General features: G+C 43.9%; 1 protein-coding gene across 4 annotated transcripts in view; it reads right to left on the reverse strand.

Annotated features, from left to right (window-relative positions):
• LOC121878935 overlaps window positions 1–16,622 on the reverse strand; it is a 74,615-nt gene that overhangs the window by 15,239 nt on the left and 42,754 nt on the right. Inside the window, exon 1 of one of the 4 annotated variants that reach the window (XM_042385369.1) lies at window positions 10,509–11,136. The exons of the other annotated variants lie outside the window; for them this stretch is intronic. Within the exon in view, the coding sequence (XP_042241303.1) occupies window positions 10,509–10,961 (453 nt within the window). The 5' untranslated portion in view covers window positions 10,962–11,136. Of the gene's footprint in view, window positions 1–10,508; window positions 11,137–16,622 lie in introns of those variants that run through there. 4 annotated transcript variants of the gene reach the window in all.

A 16,622-nucleotide genomic window follows, 5' to 3' on the forward strand; every position in this document is an offset into this window, starting at 1 on the left:
TTGTATAATTATTTTTTTATGTTTTTGCCATCGCATTATGCATCTACACACGATAAGAAAAATATGTAAAAAAAAAAATACTGTTAATAACTAAAAGGTACCGTTGGCCAATAAAACCCAGCAACACAAGATGTTCCCCTTGTATCCTACAAACACGAATCAAACGAAAGCAGCAAAAAGTTGGTGTCGCTGATGCCATCTCTGCACACAGGGCCAACCATCGACGACAGTGGCAAACCAGAAATAATTGAATATTACAACAGCACAAAAGGGGGAGTCGATGCATTCGACCAAATGTGCGGAACATATTCTTGTAGCAGGAAAACGAAGAGTTGGCCACTCTGTGTTGTTTATGGAATTACCAACGCTGCTACCACCAATTCGAGGATATTTCATTCAAGTAACCAGCAGCTTGCAGGGGCAGAGAAACTGAGGAGGCTTCGTCATTGCTCAATCCATGGGCACAGGAGAGAGAGCCAGTACTCCTGATGACGACCATCTGCAGCGTCTGTGACATCCCAATCCCTTCTCAGGCCCATTCCAGGGTAGCAGCCCCACGGTCTAACCTGCCTAGCAGTAAGAAGAGGCGTGTTCTTTGTGGTTTGGCCACTGACAGGAAAACACGATTCCAGTGTGCGACTTGTGGCTATATATGCCAAAGCCACTACCTGCCTGTCTGCCTTGACTGCAATTAGAGTAGGTGAGAATTTTTTACACCCCATTGCATATCATTATATGTATCTTGTACATGTATAGGACACAAACTATCACACAGCGTTGCCAATCATATAAAAATTGCCTTACCATAAATATACATAATAATACATATTATGGTCATTATGATTACCTTGTACATCGCTTTTAACTCCAAGGACTCCTGGGGCAACTGTGCCTTGATACTTAACGCCTTGTGCTCTTCCTTCTGATGCTCTGTAACCTTCCAGGGATTGTGGTCGTTATTGACAAATCCTGTGTCGAAGCCATCGCTGGTGGTGCAGGTGTGTGTCTGGGAGGGTTCGAAGCCATCGCTGGTGGTGCAGGTGTGTGTCTGGGAGGGTTCGAAGCCGTCGCTGGTGGTGCAGGTGTGTGTATGGGAGGGTTCGAAGCCGTCGCTGGTGGTGCAGGTGTGTGTCTGGGAGGGTTGGAGGGAACGGTTGAATTCTTTTCTAAACACGCCCCTGTAATAATGGAAAGACACCTGCTTCTCGGTTAGGTGGTCCTCCGACATCCATTCTTTGTACTGGTCGTAGAGCTTCTGGGTCGTCAGGATTGTCTCCATGTCCCTACGGCGTGGAAGTTTAACACGGCTGTTGTGGGAGTTCATGACACGTACCCTCTTCAGGTGCTCCCTCACACGTTCAGCTGCAACACCGACAATTTTGTTGTGTGGTGTTGTCTTCCCACGGTTATCAGCCGTCGGGGTCCCAGTGCATGTTAGTTTCCTGCATGCAGTGTCTACCCGTGACCTGCCAATACCGTGCATGGCACAAAAGGCTTCTTTGCACACTTTAATAGTCTGGTTGTTGTACATCACACTGTACAGTACTGTGGCAGACCTCCTGCTCACCTCTGCTTTGGTACGTTTCCGTTTAATGTCTACTACAGTCATTAACTTCTGCAGGTAAGCATTCTGGTGTCCATAATTACCAAGACCCCAGAATGTTTTGAACATTTCGTCCACCCCTTCCTTTGTGACATTGTTGAAGCATCCATCACGGCAAGGGGCCCCCACAACACGTGGTGGTACAGTGCGCTGGGTGTTGGGGCTAGTATACGCCAGGCCGGCATTCCTCCTACTCTTGGCCAAATTTCTATTCCACTGTCTCTTCCTGCCACGCAATGGCACACCCTCCTCACTGTAGCTATTGTCACTCATGTTCACTTTTCTGCTCATCACCGACGGCGGAAATTGCGCAACAATAGCTGCAAAAGTAATCCACTGTGTTTGAAGACAGCGTCAACACTGGGGACCGAGGTGCTGAGAAGAAAGCTGTACACTGATTGGCAGTCTCATACCTAGGCGGTACGCGAGGTCGCTGCTGATTGGTGCTTCTGGGTACTGTGGCTTTTGCCACGTTCTTGCAGGCAGCTCTCACCGCGCCTAGCCGGCACGCAATTTCGGGGAACGATACATGTGCAGTTATTGGGAGTTTCGACCATACTTCTTAAGGCAAATCATGTTGCTCCTCTTTACAGCTGGTAAGGCAGAGTTGTGGGAATAGCGTGTGTTATATTTTTGGGGGTAGCGCTTAGCAGGTTCTTCCCCTGAGCGCCACCATAAGCACTAACATAATAAACTCAAATATATGAACATAAACATACACGAACACACACACACACACACATCCATACATCAACACACACACATATATAGCCACACATATGAACACAAACACATGCATCAACACATATGAACACAAACATACATGGATACAGGTAAAAACACAAACACAAACACACACACACACGAACATTTTTGAACCATTTTTGCACAAACCTTTGTCATGTTCAATTCTTCCGTTAGAATGCGTCGAACACTTTCCCTGTCTAAATTAACTTTCTCAGCTATTGCTCGAACACCCAACCTACGTTTTTTTCTAATCACATCTCGAACTTTATCAATGTTGTCATCGGTAACTGCTGTGCGTGGACGACCTGGGCGGTCATCATCTTTCACGGTTTCTCTACCTTCCGAAAATCGTTTGTGCCATTCAAAAACGCGTGCACGAGACATGCAATCTTCACCGTAAGCTTCAGTTAATAATTGAAAAGTTTCCGTCGCGGATTTCTTAAGTTTAACGAGTAACTTGATGTTAACTCGTTGCTTAGTTTTGCAGTCCGACATTTTTCGACAGAGCGTAAGGACACGTCTATACTTCAACACGCATCCACTTGTACTGGATGAAGCGATCGAGTTGAGCCTTGTAACACTGTAACAAGTTAGAACATGTTCAATAACCGTCTGTTTGTCCCTCCCCTCCCACTCTTGGCTCGCGAGTTATGGGGTTAGTCTCGTTATTTTTGTGTCGGGCCTCGTACATACATACATACATACATACATACATATAAACAAATATACATACATACATACACATACAAGAACACAAACACATATACTGTACATAAAAACAAACAGAACCCGTACATAAGCAAACAAATGCATACACACATAAACAAATACATAATAACACATATACCGCACATAAACAATCACATATTTACCCGTCCATCACGATATTTACAAAACAAAGGGAACGTCCTCCTCCCACATGGTAAACATCACGCGTCCGGAAGTGTACGAGAAAGATCGAACAACCAGCCGAGCAGGTCACTGAGGACGTAGCCGGTGCAAGGTCACGAGAGAGAGAGAGAGAGAGAGAGAGAGAGAGACTGTTTACCTAGATACGATCACTCCCGCTGGACTAAAATTCTTGCTAGTTTTCTTTCCCTACAGTGTTACTCGGACTCACTCACACCATCATTCGTGATTTATTTCTCACTAACCATTATAATTAAAGGGATGCGGTGGCCGAGTTGGGGGGTTTGTGAAGGTAGTCAAGTGCATTACCGATCGTGCTGAAAAATCCTTGTGCGACGCCCCTAACGGATCTTCAGAGGATAAGACACACACACACACACACATACTTTCACCCATCCAAACATCTTTAACTTAAATTATTGTGTCCACTTCCCTCATATCTAAAACCCCCCACACACACATTACTTGGAGAACTAAGTTGACTGTGGGCATCATTCACGGTAATGTTGCTCCCACGCCACCTAGACCTACACCAAGGACCCCTCTCCACTTCTGCTGATCACCTCAAGATTAGGCACCACAGCTTATTTCAAATGATGGTTAAACATTCTAACGCTATCTGTGGGGGGTCAGATTAGATTGGATTAGCGTTAGGGGTCTCCAATCACCAGGTGAAATAAAGATGGGGTGCTTAATCTTTAGTTGATCCAATTCTGTTGACCTCATTTCACAGTTACCGTCTACTAGAATTCCTTATCCCCATTCTACACTTCCAATAAACCCTAGATTGGTTATATTTTATGTCAAGTTACCGTAACTGAGATCTAACAATGTGTTTCTATTGTCAACTCGGCATTAGCAACTTTCTTTAAATATTTTTGCAGAATCAATAAATCTTATGTTACTGAATTTTCTAGTTTCATAACATTATCTTTGTCTCACCTGCACACTGGACATTCCACATTTGGAGTTCATAAAGCCATCTGTCCACCTGTCCATTTGGAAAAGTTTGCCTTGGTACCGCCCTCCCGTTATCTTCAAATAGACACACCCTTGTGCAGAGTCTTAGTGAGTTGTCACCTACTCTGGAGAGGGCCAAGACAGCCGCCCTGTGGCTGGAGCCCTGCTCGTGTTTTAGGAAGTTATCCTTCTTGGGGCACACTGATATAGGTTTGCCGATAGTAAACACATTCTTCTTTTGGTTGGTTTCGATGCAGAATCTGCAGAAGACAGAGTCATTCTCGACATACGCCCACGGGAAGTGCACTAGCCACTCTGTTCTAAACCTCCTGTACACCTCGCGGATGCGCCCTGCATTGTAGCTGCAGTCTCCCAAGTTGGGCGTTCCTATCGCTGGGCTTCTCCACTTGGCATTGTCTTTATTTTTATCACTATTGTCACAGCCTCTCTCTTTGTTCTTGTCCGTGAACATAACTAGAAAAGACACATCAGCCATAACTCTCCACCAATTATTAGACGATACAGCTCTATAACACGACCAACAATAAAACATACACTTGAAAAGTGTGGCTCAGCGTGCCTCCCTTGGCTCAACCTTCACCATAAACAGAGGATGTGGTAGTGGTACCACCGTCACGCATGCGTGTGGCGCACTCTTAACTTTTCTGATCAATGTACATTTCTAACACCATTCTGCACGGCTTAGTTCTATACATAATCACTTTCTCATATAAATTACACTATAACACAGCCAATAACTAGATCACGTAAATAAGCGTGTAGCTTCCTTGTTCTGTTTTAGCCAATTTGATGAACGATTCTGAAAAGGTTTAAGCAATACAGAATTTGTTAGCCAGTGGCTAATGGAGAGCTTGTCGCCACACTTCAGGCCGCCTCACTCTTTTCGCTTGCTCTGTCTCCTTTTATCCCTCAGTTCAGTCTCTTTCTCCACGTATACAGTATTTACTTACTAGCACAAACAACAATAATTCTTAAACAAGTATGGCTGACGTAGCTCATTGACATTTAACCCAACCTCGCACAGGTGCAAAAAAAAACCAAGCTAAAGAACACTTGTCCTTGTCCTCTTACAGTTATGAAAGGGGCCGGCAACTCACACCTGTCCTTACACTCACGGTAAATACCAGTGACTTACCCCTTGTGAGGTATACAGTAGGTGTGAACGAGACCACTATCATACACCTAACCTGACCCTCTCACAGGTGAGTAAGACATCGTAACTTTATGCCTGCCTCTACACTACCTCATAAATGACACAGATTGACACCTGCCACCTCAACTGACCTCCATAATGGCGTGATAGAGAACCGTAAGTGACACCTGCCGAGGGAGGAGTCTGATGAAAGATATGAGACGAGTTAAGTCACTACCCTTGAACATCTTTAGAGAACCCACCTGCATAGTGTGTGTGTGTGTGTGTGTGTGTGTGTGTGTGTGTGTGTGTGTGTGTGTGTGTGTGTGTGTGTGTGTGTGTGTGCGCGTGTAGCGTGTGTGTGTGTGTCGCTCTGAAAATCAATGTTGTGAAGAGATGAATTTCAAAATTTTTCACCAACTTTCCGTCATTTTATTGAGCACTGCATAACTAGGGTCATACACAATGCAGAATGGGGTAATTTAAATCTCTCTCTCTCTCTCCAGGTTAGGCTAGTCTAAATTAGGTCAGGTTAGGTTAATTAAGACTTGGGTTTAGATTAGGTTGGATGCAAGTTTGAATCGGCTATGTTAATTTAGGTTGGATTTAATAAGGTTAAATCCGGCTACGTTAGTTTTAAGTTAGATCGAGTTAAGTACAATTAGGTTAAGTTAGGTTACACTGGGTTGCGAGGCGAGGTCACCTGGGGTTGAATTGACTGAGATTGGGTTGATAGGGGTTGAACTGACAGGGATGAAGTTGACAGGGGTTGAGTTGACAAGAGTTGAGTTGACAGGAGTTGAGTTGACAGAGGTTGAGTTGACAGAGGTTGAGTTGACAGAGGTTGAGTTGACAGGGGTTGAGTTGACTGAGGCTGGGTCGACAGAGGTTGAGTTGACAGGAGTTGAGTTGACAGAGGTTGAGTTGACGGGTTGAGTTGACAGGAGTTGAGTTGACAGAGGTTGAGTTGACAGAGGTTGAGTTGACAGAGGTTGAGTTGACAGGGGTTGAGTTGACTGAGGCTGGGTCGAGAGGTTGAGTTGACAGGAGTTGAGTTGACAGAGGTTGAGTTGACAGAGGTTGAGTTGACAGAGGTTGAGTTGACAGGAGTTGAGTTGACAGAGGTTGAGTTGACGGGTTGAGTTGTGAGCCAAAAATATGTTCAATCTTTTGTGCTTATTGCTAACAGCTTCCTGAGGCTTCGTGGTCAATATGGATTAAATTATTATTATTGTTGTCACTGTTATCTATAATAATAACAATAGCAATAAAAATGTTAATAATAATTAGAGCCCGGACGTTATGGCTATTAAAATCCTTGAAAAGGGCAAATAGGCACTAAACTATTCAAATATAAACAGCATAAAACTAAAAAAAGGCACCAACCATTTTATTTATAAAATGCAAAAATCGAATACCTTTTGATTAACACTGGAGTGGACACCTTTTATTTTGTACAGTGTGCCTTTCTAATTTTGTCATTCTTCTCCTGAGTTGGAAAAATAAACAAAGGTAGTGTGAATGTGATCGGAAAAAGTAAAGAGATTTTCACTACACATCATGATGTCCTTTCACAGAATGAATGCTAGAATGAATACTCTTATATGGAATGATTACCGTATTATTTTTATCATTGTTGCTGTTGCTCTTATTGCCCGTTCGTATATTATCACTGATACTTCTATTATCACCTTTTTATTACCACTATATCACTAAACGCGTACAAGACATGTAATGTAGTCGAGCACATGCACTCTTCATCCTGCAGGTGTTCCGCGGCACATCATAACTCCCCAAAGGTTTTACAGATAATTATAAACATGGCAGGACCTCAGTTCAAACCTTCAACCCAACCCCCCTCATAAATTCAGCTAGAATACATTTATGTTCAGACATAAGTAAATCACAATACATTAGCACTCACGTTTTGAGGATTTGGAACTACTGCAGTTGTTCTTTGCCTCACTCGTTGGACTCTTCTTTCAAGAGCTGATCGCTTTGGAAGTCTTGCTAACACATCATTGTCCAAATCAAGGAGATGCTCACCAAGGAGGTCTTTAACAGTGGTTAGGGAAGTGGATGCCGCTTCCTTGACTTTGGCGAGAACAACATTCACCTGAGCCTGAATAGAATCACCATTGTGGCCATGAACACTTGGCTCTGAAACAACATGATGTCCCTGAGTGGTCATTGATGAAGAGCATCTGTTCCTGTAATACTGTCGGCATCTCCAGATTTTCTTTCCGTGGTGATTCGTGTTTCTGAGAAGATATTCATGCCCCTCATATTGGAGGACAGTTCCCCCTCTTTCTGATTTGGAAAACTCAATCTGTTTTTTAATATGATTCATGGGGCAGATGGTAATGTACAGTATAGTAGAGTATCTAGGAATATGAGTAGAGAGCGACCTCACTCACCACCACCTTCGCTGAGACTGATGCGGCAACAACGGTATGGTTGGGTAGCCCCTGTCCTCCTTAATGGGACGGGACGGGACGGGTTGGGTTGGGTTGGGTTGGGTTAGGGTTGGGTTAGGGTTGGGTTAGGTTAAGGTGTGGGCTGGGCTAACAACTTTCAGAATTTTTTTTACCCCAGGTAATATTACCTTTTACCTCGATATTTATAAGATTCAATGAGGTCTGATATCAGGCTTTCCTCACGAACAGAACAATATACAAATACCATAATGACGGTGAGTGGACATGAGGGCCACGGTTAGGTTAGGCCCTAACCAACCTGGCCCAAACACCAAACGTCTATGGCCAAAACCCAAACGTCTATGGCCCAAACCCAAACGTCCTTAATTCGATTACGATATCAAGCAGAAAAAATAGATCGCAATGCATAAATAAAACGTGTCAATCTTCCATCACCATTATGTGAGTGATCCTAAAGGTGTAGAGTAGGCATGGGCATTGGGCAACCCGCGGACCGTATGAGGCCCACAGTGATTGAGAAATTTTATTTAATGTGGCCCGGGGTTCAGATAGATGCAGCCAGTTTACGATGAGTAAAGCAATATTTATGAAAAGAATAATTTCACACACAATTCGTTACTGTTGCATCACTTAAGAGTAAGTTACTACGAAAATGTAACAGTGAAATAAAATATAAATAGTCAACAATATAAACATTTTAACTTGTGTGAGTTTACGGGCCAAGTTCGGCGCGGTCCGTTTGATGGATTAGCTGTGATATGGTAGCGGGTCACTGGAGAATTAACGAAGGTTGGGTAAGTTCAAGTGGGGTCACGGGCGGTGGTCACACGGGTCAAAGGTAAAGGTGACAGACTTTCTCTCTATAGTACCTCATCCTTCATGCCTGGCTGTCTGTTCTACCTATTTATTCTTGTCTCATTAGGTCTCTCCGTGGGTATAATATATATATATATATATATATATATATATATATATATATATATATATATATATATATATATATATATATATATATATATGCTGAGACAATGTAAACGAGTGGACTACCCTCATCCATAGGTCCAACTCAAGTCGGACGATGCTCTTCAGGGGTCACGACTATAGCTCTTACCATTCTCGAGTCTTGTTGCTGACATGCCGACACTTAGATTAAAATGGTACTGACCGCCCTACTCACGCGACCATGTCTTCATGAACAAAAATTACACAGGATTAATGTAAATTGTCATTACCTCACGCCATTTTGCACGCAAAGAAATATATGTTTATGAAAATTTGCATAGTTCATGAACTGGGCAATTTCGCTGCCAGGGCGCAAAACAAACACACACACACACACACACAGAGGCATTTTTGCAAACTTATCCCTATTTACTTGTTGCTTAAGAGTTAGGAGGAGTTTGTTTCTTGCAGGTATGGTAAGTCCGGGAGTCAGTATCGTGATGCAACCTTCGCTGTATGATACGAAGTGACACCTAACCTAACCTAACCCAGGGTATAACTGCTGTACTTCACGTGCTGAAAGTTTACGTGTGGCATTTACTAGACGCTGAATGACCTGCAAAGTATGTGGCGACCTTTTACGGGGCCGACCAATGCGTGGGAGTGAAACTGGCAGGGTATCCTAGCCATTCCTTAAGCAGAAACACTAAGATAAGAATACGATACTTTAACCACACACACACACACACACACACACACACACACACACACACACACACACACACACACACACACACGGCCGGACGCACACCGCCTTCAATACCTTATAAATGTTGACTAATTACGGGCTGGGAACGTTTGCTCACCTTGGTGGAAGCCGTCCCCAAAGCAAAGCCAGATAAAAGACAACACCTTAGACGCAACCATCCAGCTTTGAATGTTGATGAACAGTTTTATGCCAAATTAATTGTCGTCAGCCCCGTTAACAACTCTTTTCACGCATACACCACAGGAGATAAACTGCTTCGTCGAATTATAGATGATGCAGAACAGATACAGAACCACCTTGATGTTTTTGGTGGGGTCTCGTTCGATGTTACGAGTTAGAATGTATATCCAAGCTGAAGGCAGTATTCTGAACATTTATTGTAGACTAATCAATACATTTGTGTCACTTATTCTATATACAGTACAGCTATATATTCTAATTATGTGCAACTCAACTCATTAACTTCAAATACCCATAGTTCTGTCACCGTTAGGAATCGGAGCCATATTCAATAGAGGTATTAACAAAGTCATGGGACTGGGCGGAACAACGGTCTAAGCCAATTTTTAATAACTGAGAAAAACGCGTTCAAATTTTGGCAACATAGAACACGCCACACCGTACACTTCGAACAAGGTAACACAATAATGCCCTTTGTTTACTTTTTACAGGGAATTATGTCCACTTTCATGGTAGAATGTTTGTGATGCAACATCGAAGACTCAAACCTATGAGATAACAACAAAGGATTCCGACATCAACTATGTTTAATTAACCTTAAAAAGTAGTCCAGTTTGATCTATCAAACATAAGGGACAGTTTTGTACAGTGCTGTAACAAAAATAATGGTTCTCAGATATTATCCGACAATGAATTTACAGAAACAATAATCTTCTACCCACACGTCTCAGCTGTTACACCCACAAATGAACTGTTTCTTCCCACACCCCTCACCAGCCTAAAGGTGCTTTCATCACTAAACATTACCTTCTTCCAGTCGTCTGATGTCCGGTACTGGTATTTCTTGGAGAAATTAAGCCTCTTCTTCTTCATAGCCTCGGCGAGAAGAGGCTTCTTAGCTGCGCGCCGAGTCGGTAAACCGAGGTCTTTCTGGAGACGATGTTGTACGGTCCTGATTGCCACGTGTTTGAGGAGGTTTGGGTACCTTTTCTTCAGTGTAGAAGCTGTTACAGCAGGATCAGACATCACTTCACGCTTCAGGATGTTGTCTGTCCTTTGTGAAGTCTTCCTAACTGCCCCAGATCCCACTTTCCTCTTCGGTATAGCTCCGGGTGGTAATGGCGCCGCTGCGTGTCTGAGGTGGTAAATGGATTGCCTTGAAACTTTTAAGTCCGCGGCTACACGTATCACAGACATCCCCAGTTCTAATTGGGTTAAAGCCCAAGCTTTTTCATGTACTGTGAGCTTGTTGCGACCCATTCTGTTCAGTGTGAGTGGAGATATAGGCAGTCAAGGTGGCCGCACCAGTGAAGAATGCCGGGTGGCCGAGATACATATATTTGCACCTCTCTCTATCCCACCGCGAGGTTACTGACGCAAGAGGCCTTGGTGGCTGGGGGTGTGTGAGAGGCGGTCCCGTGATACCAAGCTCCTCCCACTTGTGTTTGCCCTGGAACGCAACTAAAATCTTTACACTGCCCGCCGTGTAAGCCAGGGAAGGGGCCCCATCACTGGTAAATAAACAGCCCGTTTTCGTCCTTGCCTACAGTGTCCTGGTTCACTGTCTTGTTCCATGGTAAACGGCAAGCACTTAACTATAATAATAATAATAATAATAATAATAATAATAATAATAAATAAACATAAACACACACACACACACGGGCCAAAAAAGTCCGTCAACTGTGGTGCGGTCAGTCACGCCTCTTTCTTTTTAATGTTGACACTTGTCACTCAGCTCTACAGTCTACAGGTACCTGGTTCACTGAGTGGTTCACGTTTATTATTAATGTCTAAGGGCAGCCACTTCACTATTATCCGCGTAAAAAGGGCAAAACGCGCGAGCAGTGTTTTTTACATGTGCCCACTCTTCTTCATAATCTACATAAACGATCTAGATACTGGGATCAGCAGTGACATAAGCAAGTTTGCGGATGACACCAAAATAGGGCGGCAGATTAATTCAGGGCAGGATGCAAATGCATTACAGGAGGATCTAAATAAACTGCAGGGGTGGTCTGAAAAATGGCAAATGAAATTCAACACCAGCAAGTGCAGCGTACTTAATATTGGAAGAACAAATACTGTCAATGTATACAGCCTTAACAACATCAACCTAGAGAAGTCGACTTGTGAAAGAGACCTAGGGGTACTTGTAAGCCCGGACCTACGGCCTAAAAAACAGTGCGTTAATGTTCGAAATAAGGCAAACAGAGTATTGGGTTTTATATCTAGAAGTGTAAGTAATAAGAGTGCAGAGGTCTTATTGCAACTATATCTTGCGCTAGTCAGGCCGCACCTCGATTATGCGGTTCAGTTCTGGTGCCCCTTATTATAGAATGGATATCAATTCACTAGAGTCGGTGCAGCGAAGAATGACAAAAATGATTCCGGGACTTAGAAACCTTCCATATCAGGATAGGTTAAAGAAACAAACTTGCATTCCCAAGAAAGACGAAGGGTGCGGGGAGATATGATAGAAGTATTTAAGGGTGAAAGGAATCAATAAAGGGATATAGATAAAGTTCTTATAATATCTGAGCAGGATAGGACTCCGGAGCAACGGATTTAAGTTGGATAGTTTAGGTTTAGGAGGGAGAGGAAGGAACTGGTTCACAAATAGGGTGGTGGACGAGTGGAACAAGCTTAGCAACTTTGTAGTAAGTGCGGGAACTCTGGAAAGTTTCAAAAGGAGGCTAGATAGATTCATGGATGATAGAGAGTGGTAGTAACTCTCGACAGGAGCTGCCATGCACAGGCCAACAGGTCTATTGCAGACTCCTTATTTTCTTATGTTCTTATGTAAAGTCACATGGCAAAAAGAGCTTATTGACGTTTTCTGCGGGACATATAACATGCACGCTGATTGGTTGGAAGCACACGCTGAGACAACATGGCTTGCTGACTGAGCTGGTGTTCAGGATGGACATACAGGTAACTCGTCCTCCCACTGAGCGCCGCAACCCAGCTGGTCAAGGAAGAAGGTAAAAAGGTTATTCCCACAGTCTGAACCTTACCGGTACTTCAGTACGCCTTTCGACTATTCACTACTTCAATATATAAACAACACTTCAGATGTCCAGGGTTCGATTTCTTGAGTGGTGAAATATATATAAATATATACGAAAGTATTCAGATGTATGTTTTCATGTATTTATTTATATATGTATATACCTGTGGTCTAATGGTCACCATGCTCGCCTGGCAAGCGAGTGAACCCGGGTTCGATCCCCGGGCAGGGTGAAACTAGGGCTGGTTTCTTTACGCCATTTGCCTCTGTCTACCCAGCAGTAATTGGGGATCTGGATGTTCCGGGGTAATGGTTAGCCAGTGCAGTTGGCGAGTTGTCCGGTCTTCTCGGACTATTCCTCGACACTGGGTCATGTAACTCGTTAACTTAGGGTGTGGTTGTTGTGTTGGCGACAGCTTCTACACCTTAAACAAATTCACGCCTAGGTGGCCCTTGGGCCGGCCATCCTCGTTACACGAGGGCCCATTATTATGTATGTATGTAGGTAGGTTTTCATTAAGGCTTTAATCCACTAATCTAATTTTCCCCGAGTGACTAAAGATACAGTATAAACTATGATGATAGCCTGGGGGGGGGGTTGTTAGGAGGCAGTGCAGGGCGAAACCAACTCCAGTCTACGGCGGTCAAACGTCACGCGTCATTGTGCTGCCTCATGCTTTGTGATGCTGTGTGGTGGTGGTGTGTGTGGTAGTGTGTGGTGGAGGTGATGGTATATGGTGGTATTGTGATGGTGTTGTGGCGTTATTATGGTGATGGTGCGTGAAACTGTATGGTGATCTGGACAGTGGTGTAGGGTCATGTGTGGTATATGGTGATGCGTGTGTATATAGTGATGTGGTGTATGACGATAGTGTGGTGGTGCTGTGGTGTTTATTATGGTGGTGGTGTGTGAAACTGTGTGGTGATTTATGTATGATGATATTGTAGGAGAGAAGTTACCGGAAATAAATAATGGTCTAGTTTTGTTTTTACTATTGACTATGTCGAAAGACCGTAACTTTTTCAGAGTTTACTTTTTAATGACCAAAGAAAACCTAACTTAACCGACCTAACCTAATCGACCTAAACTAACTTAGCACATCTAACCAACCTAACCTAACCTAACTAAAGCCAAAATTGTGACTTTTTCCTGTGGCTATTCCCGCTTACTGTGGTAGTACTGTGGTGGTAGTGTGGGTACTGTGGTGGTTGTGGTGGTGTTACTGTGATGGTGGTACGTTTTAGTGTGTGTGGTAGTGTGTGTAGTGTGTGGTGATAGTGTATGGTGATACTGTGGCGATGGTGGTGGTTGTGATACTGTGGTGTCGGTGGTGTATGGACTGGCGGTGGTGTACAGTATGGTGGTGGTATGTGGTAGTGTGGTGGTGTATGGTGGTACTGTATGGTGGTACTGTAGTGGTGGTAGTGTATGGTGGTACTTAACTGGTGTATGGTAGCACTATGGTAGTACTGTACTGTAGTGGTGGTGGTGTATGGTGGCACTGTGGTACTGATAGTGTGTGTGTGTGTGTGTGTGTACTGTGGTGTTGGTTGGGAGGATCAGCCATTTAGTTTATAAATGTAAATAGATGTCCACCTGCCAATGTGTCCATCAACTAAATGTCCACCTGCCAATGTGTCCATCAACCAAATGTCCACCTGCCAATGTGTCGTCAGCTAAATGTCCACCTGCCAATGTGTCCACCAGCCAAATGTCCACCTGCCAATGTGTCCATCAACTAAATGTCCACCTGCCAATGTGTCCATCAGCCAAATGTCCACCCGCCAATGTGTCCATCAACCAAATGTCCACCTGCCAACGTGTCCATCAGCCAAATGTCCACCTGCCAATGTGTCCATCAGCCAAATGTCCACCCGCCAATGTGTCCATCAACCAAATGTCCACCGCCAATGTGTCCATGTCCACCTCCATCAGCCAAATGTCCACCTGCCAATGTGTCCATCAGCCAAATGTCCACCTGCCAATGTGTCCATCAGCTAAATGTCCACCTGCCAATGTGTCCATCAACTAAATGTCCACCCGCCAATGTGTCCATCAGCTAAATGTCCACCTGCCAATGTGTCCATCAGCTAAATGTCCACCTGCCAATGTGTCCATCCTAAATGTCCACCTGCCAATGTGTCCATCAGCCAAATGTCCACCTGCCAATGTGTCCATCAGCTAAATGTCCACCTGCCAATGTGTCCATCAGCTAAATGTCCACCTGCCAATGTGTCCATCAGCTAAATGTCCACCTACCAATGTGTCCATCAGCTAAATGTCCACCTGCCAATGTGTCCATCAACTGAGGTTATATACTGTAATATTAGTTTATATTGTGTTGTATTATATTAGGCTATATTATGTAAAGTTGGGTTAGGTTAGGTTAGGTTAGGTTAGGTTAGGTACGGCCCAGTCTGAATTACTGTATACAGGCATGTAAACTCTACCTCCAGAAATACCTCGGAGCGACTAGGATGATTCTGGAACTACAGTATGTCATCTTGATTATCCAAGCAAACTGGGGGCCAGCCAAACGACTAACAACCCTTCAGACAAGACACAATGGGGCAGATCTCATATGGACATTCAAAATCTTGATAGGGATGGAAATCATGAACCTGGGTCTCTTTTGTTTTCACGCACTATCAACACGAGAGGACATAACTACAAACTCGCCCAGTTATCAGGCAGAACGAACATTAGGAAATACTTCTTCACACAGGGTGTTTGACCTATGGAACGGTCTACCATCCCAAGCTGTGGAATCGAGAACATGTTTAAAAGCCCTGGGGTTCTCTGAATGATAGATCATGAAGGGCTTTAGCTTGAAACCAGCAACATTCCCCCCAACAGAAGTGTAATTCTGTCCTTGAATGCCTTGAATCCTGGCATTGTTTTCGCCTCTTTGTGGATGTATGTCCGTTCAGGCATGCGCGCTTCCACAATAATCCAGTCTCATCCACATTGAATATTTGCTCAGGCAAATAATTCCCTTCCACAATCACTTCATCTAACTCCTCCTTAAAAGCTTCGGCAGCACCAACATCAGCACTAGCTGCCTCTCCACTCACCTTAACATTGTGTAGACTGTAGCGTTTTTTAAATCTATCAAACCACCCACGACTTCCTGTAAAGGTTTGATCACATTCATCTCCTGCCTGCTCCTTCAGGCTTTGGAACAGGCTTCTTGCTTTAGCTTGTAAGGTTAGAAGGCTTAAGGGTACACGCTTCTGTATCTGGTCTTCTATCCATATCACCAATAACTTTTCCATATCGTGAATAGGACCTTGTCTTTTCTTCGAAATTATAGTTCCCTTTATAGGTGTTGTTCCTTTCACTACATCACGAATACGTTCCTTGTCCTTCAGAATAGTGGATATGGTCGAGTGCGAGAAACCTAGGTCGCGTGAGATTGTTGCTACAGTCTTTCCATTCTCATGCTGAGTTATTATTTTCATTTTCATCTCAAAAGTAATTGCCTGTCTCCTTTTCTTTGGAGCACCACCAGCACTCTCACTTTTACGCTTTCCAGTCATTATAAAGTCAATTAAATACAATAATAACGAAAGTTCACAGCGCGATCAGTATAGGATACGATAGGCAAACACAAACAAAGCGCTCCACTGAGTGAGTGTACCCACGATGCCTCGAAACCGCCACCCACTCGACCCGGACAGAAACGTTTCGGTATAGAAAATGCGCGCGTCATTTGAAAATATTTTTGGTCACGACTGCCGCGGTCGTATGTCCCGACGGACGTACGGTCAAAGCAGGTCGTAAGTACCAATGGACGTAAGTCCATGTCGTCGTAAGTCGGGGAGCACCTGTACTGTGTTTCAAAATAGACCTTGACAAAATTATCAAGAACAATGGAGAGAGATCCTACACAGACCACTGGCCTTCTTCC

This window comes from Homarus americanus, unplaced genomic scaffold, assembly GCF_018991925.1.
Source record: "Homarus americanus isolate GMGI-L3 unplaced genomic scaffold, GMGI_Hamer_2.0 scaffold4060, whole genome shotgun sequence".
In the NCBI taxonomy this organism is placed as follows: Eukaryota; Metazoa; Arthropoda; class Malacostraca; order Decapoda; family Nephropidae; genus Homarus; species Homarus americanus.